This window comes from Megalobrama amblycephala, linkage group LG14 (assembly GCF_018812025.1).
Source record: "Megalobrama amblycephala isolate DHTTF-2021 linkage group LG14, ASM1881202v1, whole genome shotgun sequence".
In the NCBI taxonomy this organism is placed as follows: Eukaryota; Metazoa; Chordata; class Actinopteri; order Cypriniformes; family Xenocyprididae; genus Megalobrama; species Megalobrama amblycephala.
Window position 1 is genome coordinate 11371308 of NC_063057.1, and position 17004 is coordinate 11388311.

At 36.0% G+C, this 17004-nt stretch overlaps 1 protein-coding gene and 1 long non-coding RNA gene across 4 annotated transcripts in view; both read right to left on the reverse strand.

Moving 5' to 3' along the window:
• LOC125244360 overlaps nucleotides 1-17004 on the reverse strand; it is a 29696-nt gene that overhangs the window by 10080 nt on the left and 2612 nt on the right. The window contains exons 1-3 of one of the 3 annotated variants that reach the window (XR_007179325.1): nucleotides 13678-13998; nucleotides 13071-13166; nucleotides 11534-11624 (exon numbers count right to left, since the gene is read on the reverse strand). This is a non-coding gene — a long non-coding RNA (uncharacterized LOC125244360). Of the gene's footprint in view, nucleotides 1-11533; nucleotides 11625-13070; nucleotides 13999-17004 lie in introns of those variants that run through there. The other 2 variants (XR_007179326.1, XR_007179324.1) reach the window with 2 other exon arrangements.
• On the reverse strand, nucleotides 981-7102 carry il17ra1a (interleukin 17 receptor A1a). The gene is made up of 11 exons (XM_048154446.1): nucleotides 6452-7102; nucleotides 6267-6291; nucleotides 6020-6166; nucleotides 5352-5476; nucleotides 5136-5262; nucleotides 5007-5054; nucleotides 4727-4878; nucleotides 4547-4621; nucleotides 4368-4440; nucleotides 4153-4272; nucleotides 981-3986 (listed from the first exon to the last, which is right to left on the reverse strand). The coding sequence occupies exons 1-11, from the start codon at nucleotides 6554-6556 to the stop codon at nucleotides 2605-2607; spliced, it is 2379 nt and encodes a 792-aa protein (XP_048010403.1). The 5' UTR covers nucleotides 6557-7102; the 3' UTR covers nucleotides 981-2604.

Here is a 17004-nt window from a genome sequence, read left to right on the forward strand (position 1 = left end):
TCAGTTTATTTAACAAAATTCAAAAACACTGGCAATTACAATATAATATAGGAAACAAAAGTACGATTCTGTACAAATCCTGAAAAATTAGGTTTATTAGCTATACAAGCAAAATGCTATTTGTGTCAGACATTCTCAAAAATAGCTAACTGATGGTACATTATTTACACCGTGTAGGTGATATAAAATCATTAAAAAAAAAAAGTTTATGAAAATGTTAGCTAGTATTTGAGATGTTTTGGGAAAACTGTGCCGAATCAAAAGTCAAATCCAACCTTAATCCACATTTATGCCTGTAGTACCTCTCCTTAAGAACGCCCTTTCGTTCTCCTCCACTCTCAACAGGTGCTACAACCAAACCACTCAACGTGCCAATGAAAAACATTCCCACCTGTGACCTCTGCAGTATATACTTAATGTATTGGGATGTGACTGTAAACCAGTGCTTATATGATGATACAATAATCTTTGATTTGCACTTGTTTTGTGAGGCACTTTAATTACGTGAGGACTATTCAACTGAGGAAATGTTATAAGTGCAATGTTGTATAATTTATTTTCTATGTAAAAATGTCCTCAATTTAGTAGGCTAATGTAGACTGATGTTTATAGTGTTTTCAGACACCTTGTCAAGAGATGTTCCTAAATGCACTTATCAAAAGTGTAAATATGCCTTGTGACTTGTTAGGCTTGGTGTACACTTCAAATTGTGAATGTGATGTAATCCTTTCCTATTTGAAAAATTTTGTCAGCGGCAATGGTACTTAGGAATGGAAACTGCAGAACGGTGTATGATACGGATTTGTGATGTTCCTTAATGTTAATAGGCTAAGCATAGAATCTACGAGGATAACTGTAATCAATCTTTAATGACCAAACTCCATTGCTGCTCCCAACCAGCCATATTAACATCATCAGTTTTTACAAGGCTACCTCTCTTTACAGAACCTCATGTTTGAAATCATGAACCAGTCAGTTTATCTGCTCAATTCCAGATGCTATTTTATTCATGCCAGTAAATGAGGTATGATTATCACAATTAATATCATTTGGACCAACCAAGACAATTGTGATAGCGCTGATAGACAGATTGCGAGAAGACACGATCCATTAATCTACACGCAGTGCATCTGTGTCTAAATGAGAATCCAGATATGTATATTTAGAATTACACCAGGATCCTGAACAAATGTCAAAGCCAAATCATTTGCTTAATATCCAAATTTCACACCAATAATCCACCTTAAATGGACAGTTTGCAAAAAAAAGAAAAAAAAGTACTCACCCTCATGTCATTTCAAACCTGCATGACTTTCTTCTTACTTTCTCGGAACACACAAAAAAAGATATTTTCGAAGAATGTTTTTGTGCATATACTGAAAGTGTCCTAAACAATGTTGGTTTGGACCCCATTGACATTCACTGTATGGACAAAAAAATAGATTTTTCAAAATATCTTCTGAAGAAAGAAATGCATCCAGGTTTAGAGTGACCTGAGGGTGAGTAAATGATCACAGAATACTCATTTTTGTTTGGGTGAACTGTGAGAAGCAAACTTGTCCTGTCACTTTTAGTTGAAACAGCAGAATATATATTCTAGTGTAACATGTAATTACTAACAATTGTGCATCCTTATTCTAACATATTATTACTCTTGTGCTTTGAGGATTGGGGTACAGGGTGAGCTAAACGTGTTAAATATGCAGGCCGAAAGTGCATTATGGGATTTTTTGTGCCTCGTTGCGCAGTATTTAACCTGACAAATATATACCACTGCATACTACGCATGTTTTTTAAACTACAGGTTTCAGTGTATGTACATATTACATAACCTTTTTGATGAGGAAATCAACTTCCAACCCCACCTCTCTCTATTTATCCACAATGTTTTACAGAGAATTTTCTTGCAAGGGCTTTAGTTTGCAAGTTAAATTACCGTTATGTTTACATTAGACATTATTTGCACTGTAACAGCTGCAAGGGTCTGGAAGTATCCTGGATAAATTGGTTAAAAAGTAATTTGAGATTCAAAGTTGGATGAAATTTGATGCAAGTAAAGTGAATCCTTCTCTAAATTATAGTAAAAAGCACACAACATAAGATTACCAAAGAAATCTACTCAATATTATATACAAACTTCCGTAGTAGATGGATTATAAGATGGAATAAACTATTAAAAATAACTCTAGTGCAATATAATACAACAAAACATTTCGCCTGAGCAATTAATATAAAAAAAGAGGACAAATGTATCATTGCAAGCCCAACCAAATTATTTAGACTTGTGTTCAGTAGCTAAAGATAAGCTTAATCATGTGCTGTGCTGTTCTATATCAAGCTGTTTAACAAGGTACTTGTTCTGCTCCACAGTAAAAGTGAACCGATCACACCTCTGTGTTCATGTCTAATCATTTGTTATTGATGTAACATTTAATCCTTACTGAACTCATCCATTTAGTCTATTTCCTGTTGACCTTCCTACAATGACATTGACACAAATAGTTTGAATGTTTTAGGAGTGACGACCAACTACCAATAGACAGTTCAAGAACATTCTCTCACACTATGGCATGCCACAAATCAGAAAACAGACACGGAAGAGATTCAGATCTCCATAGCCTTGTTGCAGAAACTTGAAGAGATGGGGCTGTTCAGGAAAAGTTCCATTTGTAACTTGGCTAGAGAGGAAAGGTCTTCCTGAAACTTGGGATCTTCTCTCACTGTGGAATACCTGGAACCGTATCCCTGATCGGACCCTCGTGATGGTCTCGTCTCAGAAGCTCCCTCCATTTCACTTTCCTCCATCTCCATTGGCTGGGACATGTCCGTCGACCCATACAAATGGAAGCTGTCCTCCATTGAGGGTGGAGGTGCTGCTAAAAAGCGCATTCTGCTGTCCTTCAGATAATTATCTGACAGTTCTCCCATTGGAAATGCTATAGGAGGATGTGAGGTTTCCACTGGTACTGGTTCAGCGAGGAGATATGGGTGGATTTGTGGGTCCACTGATGTCACACTGGGTATTTCAAGAGGACGTTCCATTGCTGGATAATAGGAAAGTACTTCGCTGATCTCTGGGTGGACTCTTGGATTAATAATCATAATAGGCGACTCTTCAGGATTCTCATGAATTTGGGGAATTACGGCGCAAACGCTCTGTGTGTCTTGATGGATGTCCACCTCTTTCACAAGGATTGGGAGTCCGTTGTTATACACCGGCACTAATTCATATATTGGCTGCATTGGAACCTCAAAAAGTGCATCGGTTTCTCCTCTCACATCATCCTCGCTGGTCACACACTCTTTCTCAAACCAGTCTGGGTTGTTCATTTGGTGTACCTGGAAGGCTTCAATCGCGTTCCTCAAGGCTTCGCCCGAGGGGCATTTGAAGTACTCGTCCTTTCCGATACCTTCGATACAGTGCACCGTCCCTTGCTGATACTTCTCCACATCCAGGATACGGAAGTAGAGTTCCTCGAAATGCTTCATCAGCTTGTATTTGACCGCAATGTCAAACATAGACGGCACATCGCCTTCGCTGCTTACATCATCAAAGTAAGCCACCAAATACTTCCCATAGGAAGCCGGACGCTGCATATCAGGTGTTATCAGCTGAAGGGCAAGAGTCAGCATATCACCGACCGGAGAGCATACATCCTCCCGGAGGAGGACGCGAGGCTCTCCGCAGATCGCCCCCCACTTGGCTTGCACTCCTCGGGAGCAGAGGACCAAGATCTTGTTTGACGACTGCTCGATGTGCCGCTTTTTTTGCTCAATCCACTGCAGCCGGCCAATGGTGCCAAGCCAAGTCGTGTCAAGTAGGTCCAGCACAACCTCAGTGCCACATTTAGCCCGCAGGAAGGCGCAAAGCTTCAGCACTATGTCTGTGTAAAGGGGATGATCTCTGGAGTAGATGATCAATATGGATCGTGGGCTGGATAGAATTGTCTGTTCTAGAGGTGGTTTTTCCTCTGGCTCTTTTGTATCTGAATTAAAATACATTTTCAAAATTAGAAATACAGATAATTTCAGTCCTAGCACTGTTTGTGTGGCTAACCACAGGAAGTCACTCTATAAAGATATCACTGCCACACATGATAAACTTCAAAGTCTTTAAAGATAAAAATGTCCATCTTAAATGTCACTGCTTACCATAACGTGATTTCCTGCAGCGCAAATAAATGGCAAAAACACCAATGACACAAATTAGGAGGCATAATCCAACACAAATGATCCAAAGTCCTGTGTTGTTCTCAGGAGGGCTTGTTGGTACTGAGGAACATATATAAAATGAGTGAAGTGGCATTATGCTTTTTACTGTATTTTTTTGTACTAATTCAAAAGGGGAAACTGTTCCATATACACACCAGGATCACATATGTTAATACTATGTTTCTTTCGACGACAGTCGTTGGCACACTTAAAAAAAAATGGCTGGATCTAAATAGGAAAAAAAGCACTGTTTATATCAAGACCCTTGTATATAAAATTTATTTACTCTAATATTACTTAATTAATGGTGTAGCATGTGTTTAGGCCTACACACCTCAACATCAAAATTGCAGCATGTACGTGGCCAGTTCTCCAGGTCATATGTCACATTTAGTAATGTCTTGCTCTCCTAAACACAAAAAACACACTTTGTAAACAGTTTTAAGGGCAGAGTCAAATTATTCAAACTTATTCATTTGGATATATTTAAATGTATATAGATAACATGTCTTACATTATAAAGAGTCTTCATTTTTTTGTCCCTACTGCACTTCACAAAAACGTTGTATTTTTCTGCATTCTCTCCAGGATTAAACGCAACATACAGAACATCCTTGCCATTTAGACCTGTACTCCCTACAGTAATATTGGGTTGCCATAGATCCCCTAAGAGAACATCAAACCAAATGAATCTCATAGGTTTAGATGTCCACATATACTTTAATACTTATCTAAGGTGGTTTCTATGTGTATATATGTATTTGATTAAGGTAAATCATTTGTTCTTCTCTCACCTCTCTCAAGACAGATTTTGGTCTTTCGCATCAAAGGATGATCACAACCTGTGGTTATAGATTGAAACTGAATATAAACTGTCATGTAGAATCATTTGAGCAAAGAATTTTGTTTAATTCAGCACTTACCTGGAACAACAACTTTTCTGTTGACATTGTAACTGGTGTGTTGTAAATTTGGCTTGGGAAGGTTGGAGACAGACACTATATATGTACTGTCTGGATCTACCAGAACTTTATCCAGAGAAAAAGACCACTAAAATAGAATAGATAATATATCAGAATTTGTGAAAAATTAAATCAATCAATCAATCAATCAATCAATCATTCATTCATTCATCTTGCCTTTTCGCCAGCAGTATTTCTCATAGTCTTAAACTTCTGGAGGAAATTGAAATGAACACACAGATGTTCATTGGTGTTTGATTTCATCACACTAAGCTCTGTTCCTTTCAAGTGGGCTATGCTTCCTGCACACAAAAAAAAAAGATTATTAAACATTGACGACTACAATCTATAAATGCCCTTTTTAAACCATGAAATATGGCTGTTTGAAAATGTTATTTGTAACACTTTACAATAAGGTTCCATGTGTTAACATTTGTTAACATAAACTAACAAAAATGCCTCTAAAGCATTTGTTAATCTTAGTTAAATAAAGTTCAACATTTACTAATACATTAAAAATTAAAAACTGTATCTGTTAATTTTTAACAGACCTGAACAAACAATGAAAAGTTGTATTTTTATTACCTAAAATTAACAAAGATTAATAAATGCTGTAACAAATGTATTACTCATTGTTACTTAATGTTAGTTAATGCATCAAGTAATGTTTTAATGGGACCTTACTGTAAAGTATTACCATGTTATTTTAGTACTGGTCCACATATTGCATTATCAATTTTCCATGGCAAGGAATTGGAATGGATTTCTCCTTGTTCACATAATGTAACAAACATAATCTAATATAATCTGAAAACTCATGACACCGCTTACAACGAGTGACCCACCGTCATCCTTTGCGTTCCATTTTGCCACAATCACTGGCTCCACATCGCCTTTCATATTACTTCTTACATCAACATACACTGTTAAATTATCAGGCCCGCTGGGAGTGAAATCTGAAGGAGTGAGCCATCCTTTATACATGCAATTATCTATTGAGAAGAAAAACAATCAAACCATCAGTTAAAATATAACCCACAATAATAATAATTTCAAATGAAAAGACTAAAGAATAAAGACAGAAGAACTTACTAAACGCTGCTTCACATGGTACTTCCTGGAGAGAGAAAGAAAAAGAAAGTCTCATTAAAAACCTAAACCACCTAAAGGGGGGTCTAAATATAGATGTCTAATTAAACACATAGGATCTATATAACATATACAAATAAATTTATAAAAAATTTGTGGTATCTGATGATCTTTATGCATTATCTTACCTCTTGTGTACAGTTCAGAGTGAGCCCATCATCAATAAGTGCGAGACTCAGCACAACAGGTATGAAGGTGAAAAACACAACACCTTTCAGGTATAATAAACTCATGATCCGCGCTTGAATCTACATAAAACTCAGTAGACAGTCCAGCTGAACGGATACTAGTTTTAAGACTAGTTTTAAGACAAGTTTTAATAGACGACAAAGTTCGACTGAAAGAGTACGGTAAACAAGGTGGCGTAGGTGCAGGAAACAGCGACCTCAAAAAGCTTCCTGGAATCATTGTAATATGCAAAGCAACGTGACTCACACCTCTTGTACTTTGGAAACGCGCGACGCGACGCAGCAAAACTGGAACAACCAATTAGCGAAGCAGTGTGGGCTAGTTATGTTGCGTCGCGTCTTTGTGAATGTGTACTGTACAGTTCGCGTCTTGTGCGTCAGAGCAAAACGCGAAAAGGCCACCATATCTTTGGTTTTGTGATAGTTTATATTATTATTATGAACGGTTATTGCATTGAGACAAGACACAAAATTACTCAACGCCAAGAGAATAAGCATAAACATATGACAGATGATGAGTGCCAGCTGGAAAAAAAGAAATGATGAAAGAAAGAAAATTAATAAAACGAAACCATGTCAAGCAACTATAGGGTATAATCAATCAATCAATCAATCAATCAATCAAATGTAAACAACTTAAAAGTAGACTACACCATCAAAATCTTTTTTTTAAATTATTTTATAAATGCCTGTATAACAACACTGTATAAAACATTATCTTAAAACACTTAACTTAGCATGTAATATTATAATCCCATATTAACAGGTAAGTAAAGCAGCATATTTTTCCTAATTTTTTATTAAACTCTTGCACCTTTTTTATTTTTGCTGTTTGCATCATTTAAGCAGTTGAAATTGATTCAACAGTTACAGCTATTTGTATACTGTCAATGAAAATTGTTACGTGAATAAGTATATATTTAAAATATTTTCATACTGAATTCTACTGCACTTCCTTTCTCTCAAACAATCTTTCCCTTTCCACATGAGGGCGCTACCTTACCACTGTATATTGTAAAATACTGTATATCATATTGTACATGAGGACTGTATATTGTATGTCGGAAGGTCTATTTATCAGTCTATTAAAATGTTTACTTTGTAATCATCCTATGTAAAATAAGAAAATAAAAATAAACTCATAGATATTAATAGCCTATATAGATGTCAGTTCTGATAAATGGAGTAGTCTATGGATTTCTTATAGGGAAAAAATGCATAATTGTATGGAAATATTATTGCATAAAAGTGCATTATAATGTAATTTCAAATGCCACACCAAAGAAATCTGAATCTGAATTTCTCATACTTTGCATTTTTACACCTCATACCTACTGCTGAAGAGAAATGAATTGAAACATTAGAGATGAGGATGCATTAATGCACCAGAATCAGAGGGTCGGACACTGTGCCAGTCTATGAGGGTCACACAACACACTGTCCAGGTATCAAAATCCTCAGTGGCATCACAGAATGAGGGCTACCCACACCTAGCCCAGGTGCGCACACTCCTGTTTTCACGTACTGGCCAGAGATTAGAGGAATCTACGACGCTAACATGTTACATCTTGGGATTTGAAAGGAATTGTTTGGACACTTCCATGCAGGCTTTAAAAAGCTGGACAAAAACATGGACTTTTATTAAAAAAATACTGTCTTTCATCTCATCCATCATTCCGGCACCTTAGAAGCTGGAATCAAACTTTTGCGATACCATCACACAAAAGGCTACAAGCATCTTTAGTCTCATACAAGTAATCGTGTACTGATTTATCACTAAATTACTTCGATTGAACTTTAACTCTTGTGTGACATGTAAGTTTATACAGTATGTACAGGCTACTATATTTCACAGACATAAGCTTAAGAATATCAAATAATGTAAGGCTTTTCATTACGTCTAGTATTTAAGATCATTATGATGGCTAGTTATGCACTCTCAGAAAAATCAGGTTAAAGCATGTCACATTTATCAGTTCTCTATGATGAGATCACCAGTTTTAGAACTGATTGTGGCTAAATATTTGAAGAAACCAATAAAATGCCTGATTAGGGCTGACAACTCTGTGCTTTGACTGAATGAGTCTTATATGCAACAACACAGCGTATGCCAAGCTAGAGCTAAGAAATGTCACACACTGGTAAAATCCTTTTATACATACAAGTCTGAAACTGTTTTTTATGTTGATTATAGTCAGGGTCAAAGGCAATTTGGAAAATTACACCACTTGAAAATTTAATCCGACCAATGACTCACTTCTTTCCAGCAGTATGTGTCAAAAGGGTCTTAACCGTAACCATGAGAGTAGTGCTTTGGTCATGACACACTTATCCACAATTAAACCAGGACAACTGAGAATACATGTCAATGCTGAGCTATAGGCCATGAAAACTATAAGAAATACAAGAAAACCCCACAATAACTGCAAGTACAGTTCTAGTTCTCAGGTTGCTTTCTTAAAAATAAAAGTTCAAAAATGTTTTTTTTTTTTTTTTTTTTCTTTTTTTTTTTCCACAGCAGTGCTATAGAAGAACCATTTTGGCTTCCCAAAATAATCTTTCAGTGAACAGTTCATAAAAAAAGAACCATTGTGTTCCTAGTTTGAAGAGCATTTTAAAATATAAAGAACATTTTTCCACTATGGAGAAACTTTAGTGCAATGGAAGGTTCCATGGATGTCAAAGGTTCTTCATGTAACCATAAATTGCAATATTAAGAGTATTTAAGAGTATAATGAACTAATAAATTGCATAAATACAGATGCTAACATACTGTAGGTGAATTTCCTGAAATACACAAGAATATCCCCAAGAAAAGTCATCTCCTTGAGGTAATATTTTTGCCCCTTCTATCAGCGGTGTCGGACACTGATTTCTAAACTTATGTTCCACTTAAGCATTTTACAGACAATGAAACGTAGAAGTTGTCAGAATCGGAGAAGCTGTGATTGTTTGGTAATGCCAGAAGTGCACTTAGGATGTCACTGGCATTCAGACAAAATGGAAGTCGGCCATACGTGTTCTTTCTAAGTGCCCTTAAGTGTTCAAAACACTGCCAACAGTGATTTTACAGCTCAAAAGTGTTGATGAAGAATGAAAACTGATGATCACTTTGAAATGAATGTGCCTTGAATTCATTTATCACAGATAAGGCTATCTGTGTGATAGATATGATGAATGCTAGGAGGAGCTGATTAATTACATAAACCAGTTAAATCTGTCTTTATGTTAGTACAGTACATAAAAGGAGAGTAGGCTATAAACAACCATTGACCCACATACAATGAGTCCAAAACATGGACATTTATTAAGCCACACTCACTTAACTACTAAGCATTTTAGCACAAAGTAACTTTTAAGGCAAAACATTTCACAAAATGTTAGTGTACTAGGTTTTAAAGATGCAATATTGTTGTTTTATGCAATGACATTTTTAAGTTAAAGGCCTGGTTTCACAGACAGGGCATTTAGGACATTTAATTAGCTTTTAGGGAAGAAAAAAAAAAAAAACATTACTAGTGTGCATCTTGAGACAAAACAATGGCACTGAAATAATCGTTTATTGCTAAAAAATAAGTTTATTATTATCGATGTTAGCGAATGACCACACTGTAAAACCCGATAAGTTGCGGTAACTCAAACCATTTGAGGAAACTCATTTCTTCAAACCATTTAAGTTTTAAAACTAATATGTATAAGTACTCTAAACTCATATGCATTGAGTTAAATTCACTTAAATTTTAGAGTTGGTTTAGTCAATCATAAGAGTAAAGTCAACTTAAATATTTTAAGTATATTCCACTCATTCAGTTTGAATTCAGGTAACAAATCTAACTAAGTCTTAATAACTATATCGTTACTTAAATGGTTTGAGGAAACCGATTGCGGTAAATGGTTTAAGTTAATCTAACTCAAAGTAATAAAGAGGACTTCAGTATAAATAATTTTGTTGCAGTATACATCCTGTTGCTCGGCTGATTGTTTTTGTACATTGAAATTTACTATTTTTTCTTAGTGGAAGCTTTAAGATATACATGCAAATCTTTTATTTCAACATATCAATATCAATATAATTTCCAAGTTTGTATTTATTTGGTGATTAGTTTAGTAACTATCTATTTGTACATGATTCCTTATCTGACAATTATAGCTATCTTGTGCTTAAAAAGACAGAGGAATGAGGAGTTGAGGACTATTACATAAATTATTTGCTCTCCTGCGCTTTTACAAGGAAGGAAGGAGAAAAATTTGTAACAGGAACAAACCAAAGCTTTGAGGAGCCAAAACCAGTTTCCAGATTTCTTTCAGTACATTAGGCTACCATTATGCAACCAGACATATTTCACATATTTGTTTAATCCAAGATAAAACATATAAAGAATATTCCTCTAATTATCTAATTTAAATTTTTCTTCTTCAAAAAAGTTAAATTCACAACATAAAATTGTCTGTTGTTTCATTAATGTGGAATAGTAGCAAAATACTTTTAGGTACAACACAGCTATTATCTTTCTGCAGCTTTGCCTGGAATGGAAGTTATGGAACAGAATATTTTTTTGATGAGTGCGAGTGGGTTGCTAAAATCTCTGCACTGTTGCCTCCCCCCGCTGCGCTATGCTCGGGGCCTGGAGAAGAATGGAGTCCCACAAGGTCTCCTGAAAGTAAACTTTGTGTCCTGAAGGAGACTTGGCAGGGACGGCAGAATTGGATAGGACTGCTCACACTTTAGTGCCAATAACTCTTTGGCCTTTCAACACACACTTACATAACCCAACTTATATATAATTGTTTTACCTAAACACCTATGGTTTCAGAAAGTGTAGGAGACAAAAATCAAAATGCACCTCAACAACATCCCAGTTCCTCCACCAATGGCCTTCAGTAAAGCCTCAGCTCAAATCTACAGTCTGTCTGTCTTTATTCTGTTACTCTCTACATTCCCAGCATACCTGAGCTGGGTTAAACCCAGCACTGCTGTAACGGCCGGGTGAGTGCCACTGCTCCTTATCTCAGCACACATACCTGCAGTCTGGATGTGTGGCTGTGGCAGTACGCTCCAGTTGCGACTGGCTATCAGTGCCATCTCTGTGCTTGGTTCCCATCAGCGCGCTAGCTGAAACGCAGCCGGTGGAAAATAAAGATAAATTGTAGAAATATAGTTAACGTATATGTTGTAATATTAAAAAATAAACTTTTTTTGGTTGACCTGTCCTTTTAGCAGGTCAACTGGGGCAATACTCACATTTAAGTACTGGTGTATATACATATATATATATATATATATATATATATATATATATCTTTATAAATAAAATCAATTTATTTTTATAATTTTGTATTAATTAAAATTGTTATCTTTCTCTCACTCTCTCTCTCTATATATGTAACCCTGGACCACAAAACCAGTCATAAGGGTCAATTTTTAAAAAAATTCATCTGAAAGATGAATAAATAAGCTTTTCGCTGATGTATGGTTTGTTAGGATAGGACAATATTTGGCCGAGATACATCTATTTGAAAATCTGGAATTGGAGGGTGCAAAAAAAAATCTAAATACTGAGAAAATCGCCTTTAAAGTTGTCCAAATAAAGTCCTTAGCAATGCATATTCACTCACAAAAATACATTTTTGATAAATTTAGGTTAGGAAATTTACAAAATATCTTCATGGAACATGATCTTTACTTAATATCCTAATGATTTTTGTCATAAAAGGAAAATTTATAATTTTGAACAATACAATGTATTGTTTGCTATTGCTACAAACCTGTGTGATTCATGACTGGTTCTGTGGTCCAGGGTCACATATATCTTAGGTACACCTATTCAACTGCTCGTTAACGCAAATATCTAATCAGCCAATCAAATAGCATCAACTCAATGCATTTAAAGGTGCCCTAGAACTTCTTTTTGAAAGATATAATATAAGTCTAAGGTGTCCCCTGAATGTGTCTGTGAAGTTTCAGCTCAAAATACCCCATGGATTTTTTTTAAATTCATTTTTTTAACTGCCTATTTTGGGGCATCATTAACTATGCACCGATATATAGGTTGCGGCCCCTTTAAATCTCCCGTTCCCCCTCCCCCGGAGCTCGCGCTTGCCTTGAACAGCATAAACACAGTTTACACAGCTAATATAACCCTCAAAATGGATCTTTACAAGATGTTCGTCATGCATGCTGCTTGCATACATCGGATCATGTAAGTATAGTATTTATTTGGATGTATACATTTGATTCTGAATGAGTTTGAGGCTATGCTGTGTGGCTAAAGCTAACATTACACACTGTTGGAGAGATTTATAAAGAATGAAGATGTGTTTATGAATTATACAGACTGCAAGTGTTTAAAAATGAAAATAGCGACGGCTCTCTTGTCTCCACGAATACAGTAATAAACGATGGTAACTTTAACCACATTTAACAGTACATTAGAAACATGCTAACAAAACATTTAGAAAGACAATTCACAAACATCACTAAAAATATCATGATATCATGGATCATGTCAGTTATTATTGCTCCATCTGCCATTTTTCACTATTGTCCTTGCTTGCTTACCTAGTCTGATGATTCAGCTGTGCACATCCAGACGTTCTGCCCTCAGGGCTTAAAGTTTTCCGGCACCGTGCCGGATCTCCGGCGTGCGGCATTTGGCTGCGGAAAGAAATATAGTCCTACAATTTGTCTTGACTTGCTATCGCGTGCTTCATTTCATTCATACAATTTACACTAATTAATTTATCATATCGTACAATGTTTTAAACATTTAAGTAGACATTGAATAGTAGAAAGTGTGTATGATGATGTAGTGTTTTAGTTGATAGCAGCCTATTACTGACAAAGCTGATTTCTGAGAGACGCAAGAGAAACGCGGCTATTTGATTTACGAACGCGCTGCTCATTTCATACTTTTTGCCCATTTGTGTTTCATCTATCATCTTGCAAGGTTTAAATCATTTAAATACATAACAAATAGTAGAAAATGTTTATGATGCAGTATTTTATTGATGTATTAGACTAATTTTTTGCAAGGCTCTGATTTCTGAGAGACAAACAGCACGGCTATTTGATTTGCGCTGAGCTCAGTTTACACTCATTCACTTCACACGCCTATTGCGTAGTAATTTTAGAGATGTATGTAATTTTGTGCAATCCCTCAGCTCACCTGTTAGCCTATTCATAAAACACAAGGAGTGACTGACTACTTTCCCATACTGGAGTGAGACCATGGACGTCTCTCGAGCTGTCGTGATCTTTCTTAGCACTCTGTGGAGTGACAGATCGCGGTACCGCTTCAGTTCACGCAGAGAGCACATGAACCGACCACCTATATGCATTCTGGCTATTCCTAAACTTTGTTCAGTGCGAATGCCGCATGTTCTATATGAGCAGTCATTTACTTCGCCATCACCGGGTGTTGATAGCTTACGCAGGTGATACCTGAACTGCACAAGTTGTTGTCTGCGTTTAAACTAAACTCATTTAAGCCTTGCCTATAGCGTTATTTTACTGTCAAATGTCGAGAGCACATTATTGTGACGCGAGAGCATATCAATGTAATGCGCGAGCGCAAATCTGTCCGCTCGCGCGCGGATTTCCTTTGCTCTTGGGCAAATCTGTCCGCTCGCGCGCGGATTTCCTCTGCTCTCGCGCAAATCTGTCCGCTCGCGCGCGGATTTCCTATGCTCTCGCGCAAAACTGGACGCGCGCTCTTAAATATACAGTGCTCTCTTATGAACTGCCTCTCCTCTCGCTCAGATGCGTGTGCACACTCAAACTGTTTCCTGCGTGCTCAAACTGCACATGTGCGCTCACGAATCTCTCCGTGCTCTTGCAGAAATTGATTTGCTTTTGGATTAAACGCTGTCAAAAGTTATCAACCAATCAGAAGAGACGACTGATCTATGAAAATGATACGTGGAATCTTATTGGCTGAGAGTGAACTGCCCCTGGAATTCTTTCTACAAAAATGGATATTTCATTTCTTTACAATTTAATAATATTTAATAATATTAATCAAAATGCAGGACATATCTTAGAAATGGCTTGGAATGGGGCGCTTGGATGTTTTCTATATTAATAAGCTTGTTTGTCTAACTGCATCACATTACAGGTCAAACCCCACTGAACGATTTATCCAAAACCATCATATTAGCCAATATCATGGACCAAAACATTAAATTAAACATTAATTAAAAACAAAAGATTAAACAACTAATAATGTTATAAATCAGTCTATTTAGAAATGTGTAAAATGTTATAAAGCCTATTTAAAAATATGTATTAATTTAAATTACAATATCGTTTGAAATGAATGAAGATATGATTCGTACAGTGTTTTTAAATTAATTTCTTGAATTAATGATTCTGATCATCAAATACATTTTAACAGTCACTGGTCACCACCTACTGGCAGAACAGTGTAATAACATTAGTTTCAAAGGTAATTTATTGCTAAAATCAGTGTATATTCGGACTATAAATTGTTATTGCAATAGGCTACTTGCATTATTATTTAATGTTTGCAACACAGAAGTAGCAATAGTGTGTTGTTGAAAACGCTTTGTGAAGCTGTTTAAAACATATAGTTTATGACCACTGTTTTCAGCGGCAATGCAAAACCAGGTTTAAATATTCCAGTATGTTCGTAATTTCAAAGGTTTAATAGACATAACCGAATCGTTGTCATTTAGGAATAAGATCGTGTTATTTTGATTAATCATGCATACATAAGAGCTTAAGTATTTTTGTATGTCATGTTTTATACCCGACCTCAAAAGAAATTGACTATGGTGGTATATGTGATCTCCACATTTTAAGTATTAAGGGAATGATGATCTGACCTGATCTTGTTCGGTCTTAAATCAGAAGATATTTGTTGGTAATACTTTACAATAAGGTTTCATTAACATTATTTAACTGCATTAGTTAACATTAACTAATAATGAACTGCACTTCTACAGCATTTATTAATATTTGTTAATGTTAATTTCAACATTTACTAATACATTATTAAAATCAAAAGTTGTATTTGTTAACATTAGTAAATGGTACATTAGTACATGGTCTGGTGGTTCCTGCTCTTCAGAAACCAAATCTTGATTCTTCTGTACTTGAAAATTACAGCATATTTCTAATCTACCTTTTATCTCAAATGTTTTTGAAAAAATAGTTTCACGTCAACTTCACTCTTATTTAAATCTAAATTCTTACAAGATGTTTCAGTCTAGTTTCTGAGCCCTTCACAGTACAGAGTCTGCTTTATTGAAGGTCTTTTTATTGAATTTGTTAACATTAGTAAATGCACTGTGAAGTAAACAACCAACAAACAGCTGTATTTTTAACCTTAACAAAGATTAATAATTACAGTAATGTATTGCACATTGTTAGTTTATGTTAGATAATACATTTAACTAATGTTAACAAATAAAAACCTTATTGTAAAATGTTACCTATTTTTTATATAAATTTCAACACAAAACGTATGACCACAATAACTTTAAGAAACATTTTTTGTTTGTTTGTTTAGATAAATTGGGGTTTGACCTGTAATGTGATGCAGTTAGACTAGGTTACATTTGATAAATATTATGAAATATCCATTTTTGTAGAAAGAATTCCAGGCGCAGTTCACTCTCAGCCAATAAGATTCCACGTATCATTTACATGGATCAGTCGTCTCTTCTGATTGGTTGATAACTTTTGACAGCGTTTAATCCAAAAGCAAATTAATTTCTGCAAGAGCACGGAGAGATTCGTGAGCGCACATGTGCAGTTTCAGCGCGCAGGACACGTTTGAGCATGCAGGAAACAGTTTGAGCGTGCACACGCAATATCTGAGCTAGAGGAGAGGCAGTTCATGAGAGAGCCCTGTATATTTGAGAGCGCGCGTCCAGTTTTGCGCGAGAGCATAGGAAATCCGCGCGCGAGCGGACAGATTTGCGCGAGAACAAAGGAAATCCGCGCACGAGGGAACAGATTTGCGCTCGCGCATTACATTGATTTGCTCTCGTGTCACAATAATGTGCTCTCGACATTTGACAGTAAAATAACGCCATACTTGCCAATTTAAACATCCGAGTGCAAGACGCGAACGAGAACTTGCGCGCGCGCTTTAAGATTTGTGCACTCATCCGAAGCGCCCACGCGGAAGCGCGTGTACAGCGCGCAAATATAAAGGTCTCTTTCAAGTCTTGTGCTTGAACAGACAAATTCACACAAAATTATGTCAACATGCCCGTCTTAGCGAGTATTCTAGTAAGCATTGTCGGTTATGTCTTAAGTGAACTTATACACTGGAGAAAGAACGCATGTGTCTTAAAGAGACAGCAGCCCTTGCATTCCTGCTGTCTGAATCTGTTTTAAATGTTAATCAAACAACAAAAGACAAGGAAATCACTCGTTGCTTATGACTGAATAGTAACTTAATAATTAATAATGATTGATCTATATTTAATTCATACAGTTAAGATTACATGCAATGTTGTTTTAC

Bases quoted from the DNA above. Each gene is read 5' to 3' on its own strand.
- il17ra1a (XM_048154446.1), bottom strand. From the start codon at position 6,556: ATGAGTTTATTATACCTGAAAGGTGTTGTGTTTTTCACCTTCATACCT. The intron at 6,292-6,451 runs GTAAGATAATGC...TTCTCTCTCCAG, and splicing joins CTCTGAACTGTACACAAGAG to GAAGTACCATGTGAAGCAGC. The intron at 5,477-6,019 runs GTGGGTCACTCG...TTTTGTGTGCAG, and splicing joins ATGGAACGCAAAGGATGACG to GAAGCATAGCCCACTTGAAA.